Consider the following 8,150-nt stretch of genomic DNA (forward strand, 5'->3'; position numbering starts at 1 on the left):
GCATGAGTAGGGTTCCCCAGAGTGGGGGTCGACCCAGGGAGATTCAGACTGGACCCCTTGCTTTCTAAACTCCCTCAGAGAGGAGCCTGGGTGTGGCTGGGCCCAATCCTTCTCCTCCTCAACTAATCTCTTTTAACAACCCATTTGGACAGGTTGAGTTTGGGAATTCTCTGCGTAGTGCTGAGGAGTGAGGTTATTACCCAGAAGGCTTGTATAAAACACAAATTTACTTAAAAGTGAGTGAGATTATAAAGTGTGTGAGATTACAACCAGCAGAATTACAAAGGAAGGTACTTTCACAGCAATGGATTAAAATTCAGCAAAACTTAAAGAAGTTGTCAAAAAAACAGGTTACAACTAACAAAACCTATCAAAGCAACGGGTAGTAAAACTTAACTAAGTTAAAAACGATGTTACCCTCATGTGCCAAGATAAGGATAGACTCAGAGACAGAGAGAGAAAGAGAGATAAAGAAGATATAGAGAAGCTATCACCACCCTTGGATCCAGCAATGATCTTGGTAGGAAGTTCAGGTCTCTGGATGGTGGGCGTGCATCCAGCGTTTTGAGTGTACCTCTTTTATGCTGCCTGCCTGACCCCACTATTTTGGGGTGGGGGGCTTTGGCATATCTTGCACAGCCAGGTTTTCACTTGGATCCCTCCAGATGGGATGACACAGCAATAACCCTGATTTCTGAGCGTGTGGCCTTACCTGGGGCACACACAAGATGCCACTCTGCAGCTTTCCTACCCCTGTCCCTTATGGAATAAGGACAGTGTCCTGCCTGTCAGGGTGGCATCAGACAGAGCTCCCCTTGCCAGGTCAGTGTTCAGCTGATGGGGATGGCCACTAAGGAGGGGCTGCTCCTGTGGGAATAGGGCCCTGTTTATCAGGGTGGTTCCCCACATGGGGGTCTCTCCCGGAGAGAACAGAGCCCAGGTGGCTATCGAGTGAAGCCTCCCCCCAAGCACAGTGTCCACTTGGTCAGAGAGGCTGTTTTGAGACAAATACTCTTTTGGGGATTCTACACCATGGAAGGGCCTTCAGACTCGATGATCTTTAAGGCTGATGATTCTACAGTTCCAAGATTAAGGGAGGACTGGGAGTCAGGACAGTGACTGCCATCCTCGTGTGGTGACAGACAGGGGCAGAACCCACAGAGGAAAAATCTGCATCTGGTGGATGTGGCTGAAGGATCCCCACGTCCCAGGGAGCCACGGACACTCACACCCCACACCCCTTGAGGTGCCCATGGTGGGGGGGGGGGGGAGAAGGAGCAGGAGGAGGAGGAGGAGGAGGAGGAGGAGGAGGAGGAGGAGGAGGAGGAGGAGGAGGAGGAGGAGGAGGAGGAGGAGGAGGAGGAGGAGGAAGAGGAGGAGGAGGAAGAGGAGGAGGAGGAGGAGGAGGAGGAGGAGGAGGAGGAGGAGGAGGAGGAGGAGGAGGAGGAGGAGGAGGAGGAGGAGGAGGAGGAGGAGGAGGAGACGGCCGCTGCCACAGCGACGGCAGCGCCGCTCCCACCCGGCAGGGGGCGCTGTCAGGGAGCACGAGGCGGCCCCACCCACCCCCTGGGCACGGCCCCGCCCCCCTTTTCGCCCCTCCCCGTCGCCCCTCCCAGCCCCGCTCCCTTCCCGCCCATCCGTCTCTTTCCGGCCGGAACCAATGAGAAGGAGGCAGTTCCCGCCCGGCCCCTTCCCCGCGGTGCCAGCCCCCGCCCCTTCCGGCGGGCCGGCCCGGCGGAGCTGTCCAAGATGGTGGCGGGAGGGATGTGTCTGTGTGGGCTGTTCAGGTACCGGGGCTGCGAGGGGCCGGGGCCGTGTGTCTGCTGGGGGTGGCGCGTCCTGGCAGCGGAGAGGGAGGGGAGAAGGAGCCCCCGCGCCTCCACGGCCCCCTGCCAAGCCGCGGCCGCGCTCCGCTCTCCTTACCCCGGCCCTCCCCGGGCATCACCCCCCTCCCCTCCGTGCCCCTCCTGAGGAGAGGGGACCCTCGAGCAGGGCGAGGTGGAACGGGGCCCTGCCCGGCTCTTTTCTGTTCTGCCGCCGGCCTCGGGTAGTTTAATTCTTTTATATTTTTTTTTCCGCTTCTTCGTTCTGCAAGTGGAGATATTTTCTTACCTGACGTGTTGTTTGTGACGCGTGGAGCGCCGTGGGCAATCCCTTGAGTGTCGAGTGTATTAATGTTTATCATACCTTGCGGCACAGCTTGGGAACCTGTGCTCTGGCGTTAGGGCAAGGAGAGATTCCTGTGAGAAACCTCCAGGGCTTGGATTAGGAGAGCTGGTGCAGGGAGGTGGTGCTGTCACTGCTTCAGAGACCACAGGAAACTGGTTCTCTCTAAACTGAGAAACCACTCAAGTGTTTTTCTGGACAGTTTATACAGGTCCTCAGGTGTCAGGGGAATGGAAAACACAGAAAATACTTGGAAGTCTATTTAAAAGTCACTTTGCTGGTTGGGTTTTGCCAGATTGCTAAGGGAATCAAAGCAGCCTTTATGGTGGGCATAGCACGTGGAGAGAGATCAATAGGTGGCCTGCATAAACAATAAAAAATAATTCTGAAGTAACAGTAGGAAAAATATATTTGGCTAAACAACCAAGTTGGTTTTTAGGTTTTTTTGTCATTGTTGAAATAATACATCTATATTGATGGTTTCTGAGATTAGAAGAATCCAAAGACATTGCTACACTCCCTTTAGCTCTCCCTGTAAGCCCTTAGCTCTCAGTTCCCTCCACAGTCGTTGCTTAAAACTGTTTTACATTTTCAAATTCCCGACTCCTTTCAGGTTGCTGTGCTCATTGTTAATCCCTGCATTGTTTCTAAGTGGACTTTTGTGTCTGTGCCTGCTGGTTCTGCTGTGGGGGATACGGCTCTGGGTACAACAGAGGAAGAAGCGAGAGGGGAAGCGGCCGCTGCACGTTGCCTTTTTTCACCCCTATTGCAATGCAGGTGGTGGAGGGGAGAGAGTCTTGTGGTGTGCCATAAGAACACTCCAGAAAAAGTAAGAATATACATTTATACATAGCAAGACAAGAGGGCACGGTCTTAAGTTGTGCTGGGGGAGGTTTAGGTTGGATATTAGAAAGAATTTCTTTACGGAGAGGGTGATCAGACATTGGAATGGGCTGCCCAGGGAAGTAGTGGATTCTCCATCCCTGGAGATATTTAAAAAGAGACTGGATGTGGCACTCAGTGCCATGGGCTGGTAACTGCAGCAGTAGTGGATCAAGGGTTGGACTTGATGATCTCTGAGGTCCCTTCCAACCCAGCCAGTTCTATGATTCTATGATTCTATATTTCATTCTCAGCTACTGGTGGTATTTGTGCACATTTTGACATTTTTCATATTTAAATAGAGATCGTTAATCCAGGGGTCCTGTGTTTGTTTTTAAATGGTTGCAGCATTCCACTTGAATGTCTTTACCCAGGTTCTAATCTTCCCTGCTGTGGCATCTCTCTCTTCTTTCTCTCTTTGGGAGAACTTCTCCTCCCTCATCAGTTTTCCACACTGGGAACTTTGTGTGGGCACAACTCACCAGCACACAACTGATAATCTTGATACTTCTCTCTTGGTGCAGGAGGCAAAACAAGTCACTATCTGAAGTGGAATTAACACTGGCACATCTGCTGAATTGCAGAGTCTTCTGCATTTTTAAGTCTGTAGAATAATACTGAGCTCCTTTTACATTTTACTCAAGAAAGTGAGTAAAAGCCCAAAATTCCCTAAGCCCTCAGAAAGTATTTTTCTGCAGATGAGAAAAAACTGTGGGAGCCTAAGAAAAACTATTGTTAGGTTAAAATCATTTCAGATCAAGGTCAGGCATTTATTCCCACATACTTATTGAGCTGTTTCAGATGGATAATATTTTTCATATTTAAAAATCTGAAGAGAAAAACACACAGAGGTCTTTTGCTTTACTCTTGCAGGTACAGAAATGTGACGTGTGTTGTTTACACTGGTGACAGAGAGGCCACTGGAGAAGAAATAGTGGAAGGTGCTTTCAGAAGATTCAATATTAAATTAACCCATCCTGTGAAGTTTGTGTTCCTGGAAAAACGCTACCTCGTGGAGGCTTCTCTTTACCCTCACTTTACTTTGCTGGGACAAAGCTTGGGATCAGTGTTTCTGGGCTGGGAAGCTCTCCTGAAGTGTGTTCCTGATGTTTACATTGACTCCATGGGCTACGCCTTCACACTCCCCCTCTTCAAGTACTTAGGAGGCTGTCGCACTGGCTGCTATGTCCATTATCCCACCATCAGCACTGAGATGCTCTCTGTGGTTAGGAATCAGGATACCAGGTTCAACAATGCAGCCTTCATCACAAAGAATCCCCTGTTCAGCAAATTTAAACTGGTCTACTACTACTTTTTTGCTTTTCTGTATGGAATGGTTGGTTCCTGCAGTGATGTGGTTATGGTGAATTCTACTTGGACACTAAATCACATCCTTTCCCTCTGGAGAGCTGGAGCTTACACTAGCGTTGTGTATCCACCCTGTGATGTCCAGACCTTCCTGGATATCCCACTGGAAGAGGAAAAGAGCACCACTGAGTGTTCCATTGTTTCCATCAGCCAGTTCAGGCCCGAAAAGGATCACCCTTTGCAAATCAGAGCCTTTGCTAAATTGCTGAAAGAGAAGAGACTGGGGCAGCAGCCACCACTGAAGCTGATCTTAATTGGAGGCTGTCGTAATCAGCAAGATGAAGAGCGTGTAAATAACCTGAAGCTCCTCTGTGAAGAGCTGGGAGTGAGTAATGAGGTGGTGTTCAGAATAAACATTCCATTTGAGGAGCTCAAGAGGCACCTGGCCAAGGCCACCATTGGGCTGCACACCATGTGGAACGAGCACTTTGGGATCGGTCAGTATCTCCCCTGGGTGTGCAGCCATTTGTCACAGCTGGGGACACAGCTGGGGAGGGCTTTGGTTCCTCCTTAAGGTTCCTTGGTGTAAGGTGTCCAAACACAGAGTTCTGCATGCCTGCCAAGCAGGTCTCCCAACTCCTGTTCTCATCTGAGGCAGTCTTGCTGAGGTAGCCCCTACAGGACCAATTCAGGTGCTACTGTAGCCCAAGCTGAAGTGCTGTAGGTGTTGTAAACTGTTAATTATGGGCACCCTCTGGTCATGTAAACAGCCAATTAGTCCCATCTCTGCTGCCCAAGACATCCTGCTTGACCTCCAGCTATTGCTGTGCAAGGATGTAGGTGACCCTAAGGTCCTGTTTTAGGTCTGTCAGCCTTACTGAGATGCCTTCTGTACCCAAAGGCAGCAAGTGCTTCTGTGAAAGCCCCACTGACTGCAGGGGGAGCTTACACACAGTTTATGTATAGACATCCATAAGGTTTTGATTGTCTTCCTCCTGCCTCAGCTGCATGTGACATTTCTGTTGTATGTCATGGGGCTGTAGCTGCTGTTCCAGAGGTGTGAGTGTCCCACAGATCCTGTCTCTGAGGTTGTGTGCCCCATGTAGATGCCACCAGGGCCACTTGCTCAGCTCATTGCATTAGGCAGCTGTGCTGAGGTAATGAAGTCCTGAAATCAGTTGCCACAGTCTGGAGCAGAATGCTGAAGAGGAGCTGGGACATGGTTGGCAATCTGCTGTTGTTCAGAGTGAAGGTGTCCAGCTCAGTTTATTGGGGTTGGTTGAGTCCTGTCCTTGAAAGGGAATGTAAGATTGGGCATCTGCCAGAAATCTACACCAGGGGTAAGTTAGGAGCCAAAGAGGTGGGTGATGTAGTTGGCTGTAATGTGACTGAACTGTAGTTACTGTCATCAGGCTTCATTAGAACACAAGTTATGTAGATTTTGGGACTAGTAGATTGTAGTCTGTAAGAACTTGGTATAAAAAGACACTCTGAAGTGTCTCCCACAAATGGAAAGAATGTTTGGTTTTTTTTTCATGTTCTCTGCTTCCCTCTGAAACTGTTTAATTAAGTAATTTATTTTTTTTAATTTTAATTTAATTTAATTTTTAATTTTTAATTTAATTTAATTTAATTTTTTTTTAGTAATTTATTTTTAAGTGATACAGTGACAGTGTGATTTTGACTTTCAGCATGATTTCACTTTCAGTGGCTTTTCACCTCTAAAGATGTGTGCCAAAACTCTGGAGCCAGGAGATTGGATTCAGTGATCCCCAAAGGTCCCTTCCAACCCCTAACATTCTCTGATTCTGTGTGATTATTTGTAGTGGGCAATTTCTGAGCCAGGGGAAGTTTTAAAAAATTGAATTGGAACTGAAAAGAATCAGCAGTGAATGATTTCTGAGGTCTGTTCTGGAGTCACAGAGGAGTACTGAAGCTGATGTATACATTATGTGCTGTTCTGTCCCATTTCTCATGGCAGAGGAGAGCTTACTGTCAGATTGACAGTTCATTAAAACTTCTGTCAAAAACACAGATGCAGTGATAACAGGGATTACTAGTTTGTCTTGCTGAGCTGTCAAAAGCTATAAAGCTTTGTTAGTCTGCAAAATACTGAACTCTTGAATGTCATCTGATTGTAATGTGCACAGTCAGCTTTCTCTGAATATCTTTCTAAAAATCTTAAAAATCTTCAGATTTGACTGGGAAAATGAATATGGTGATGTTCAGCTCCAATTTGTAATTATTTCTGGAGCTGCCACCATACCATAACAGTGTGTGGTGGTGCCACAGAGAAGAACAGAACAGTGTTCTGCTACAGAGCAGTGCAGTGTTCTGTCACTGAGCTACTGTCCATGTTTATCTTTACATTTGTTTCCATATCCTGCTGTTTTTTCACAGCATATGTTGGTGACATAATCAGTACCACAACTTAACCAGTCACATCTGATTTCTATTTGTAATTTTATGTGTTTAAGAGAAACTATCATTTCAATCCTTAGCATTGAAAAAGGTTGAGCTTGTTTTTCTGACACCATGTGCTCTGTATTCTTCAAACTGATCTAGAACTGCAGTCTACAGTAACTTAAAATTCTCAGTGATTCTTACTGCAGTTTTAAATTTCCAGTGCCTTACAGGAAGCCAGAGTCCATGATGTGCACACTCATTGTCTTCTGTGTCTTTTGCAGGAGTAGTTGAATGTATGGCAGCTGGCACTGTTATCCTGGCTCACAATTCTGGAGGCCCCAAATTAGACATCGTGGTACCCTATGAAGGACACGTCACAGGCTTCCTAGCTGACAATGAGGACAGTTATGCTGAGATGATGGCTCACATCCTCTCTTTGTCTCCTGAAAAAAGGTTAGAGATCAGAGAAAATGCACGTCGCTCTGTGCACAGGTTTTCTGACCAGCATTTCCAAGAGACATTCCTGTTATCTGTGGAACCATTATTTAAATAAATATATATGAATAAAAATGTGAGTAAAGTTAACTTTTTATATTTGACAATGTGTCACCTGTAAATATATCTAATCTATGATTCCTGCTCCCATTCAATAAAGAGATTTTTTTTCTTTCTATTTGAGTATCTGTTATGTAATAGATTTTTTTTTTTTTTTTTACTTTAAATGGTCCTGAAATTTTTCTGTGTTGACCACATGGCAGTACTGTGCACTGCAAAGCCCTCTGGATTCACAGAACTGTTCTTTGGTAACAACTACATCTGGAAGTTCTTTTATTTATTGAACCCTTTCAGTCAGCACCCATTTCATGACTCCTACTGACAGTCACACTTTTTCAAGTCAAGGCTTTTGTACCCAGAATTTTTTCCCACAATCTGTAGCACATTTTCAGTTTGCTGTCCCCCTTTGTGTGGGAAAACCCTTATTATATAGGATTTTAATTCTGGTTCTGGAGATTTCGATAGCTACAGTAATTCCTTTAGGTTAATCATAGGGTGGGTTTGTTAGCTTGTTTTTTTAATAAGTGTAATAATTGCACTTGTCTCTGATCATTACATTAGCTATTTCCTCATCTTTCACAATATGACAACTTGATGGTATTTTTCCAACCCTACTCTTTTGAGGGTTGGAAAGGTTTTCTGTTCCTAGGGAATAGAAGGGTCTAGATTAGAGGACATAATTAAGGGCTATACAAATATGAGTGTTAAAGCTGTAAACTACTGCTTGTTGTTATAAAAGTGAGAACATAGTGAAGAAAACATTAGATTTGACATCTTTGGTATAAAGAAATGGAAAAACCTTGTACTTTTCTGAGCCATCAAAGCAGTGGTTT

The 8,150-nt window shown here is 46.1% G+C and overlaps 1 protein-coding gene across 3 annotated transcripts; it reads left to right on the forward strand.

Moving 5' to 3' along the window:
* The first annotated feature begins 1,690 nt into the window (after positions 1 to 1,690).
* On the forward strand, positions 1,691 to 7,433 carry ALG11 (ALG11 alpha-1,2-mannosyltransferase). Of its 3 annotated transcripts, none has more exons than XM_030452077.1 (4): positions 1,691 to 1,787; positions 2,780 to 2,995; positions 3,922 to 4,853; positions 7,044 to 7,433. In XM_030452077.1, exons 1-4 carry the CDS (start codon positions 1,750 to 1,752, stop codon positions 7,313 to 7,315), a joined length of 1,458 nt encoding a protein of 485 aa, XP_030307937.1. In that variant the 5' UTR covers positions 1,691 to 1,749; the 3' UTR covers positions 7,316 to 7,433. The 3 variants fall into 3 exon arrangements, with proteins under 3 accessions (XP_030307937.1, XP_030307945.1, XP_030307951.1); XM_030452085.1 differs by having other exon boundaries at positions 2,819 to 2,995; XM_030452091.1 differs by lacking the exon at positions 2,780 to 2,995.
* The last annotated feature ends 717 nt before the right edge of the window (positions 7,434 to 8,150 follow it).

Source organism: Calypte anna, chromosome 1, assembly GCF_003957555.1.
Source record: "Calypte anna isolate BGI_N300 chromosome 1, bCalAnn1_v1.p, whole genome shotgun sequence".
Classification (NCBI taxonomy): Eukaryota; Metazoa; Chordata; class Aves; order Apodiformes; family Trochilidae; genus Calypte; species Calypte anna.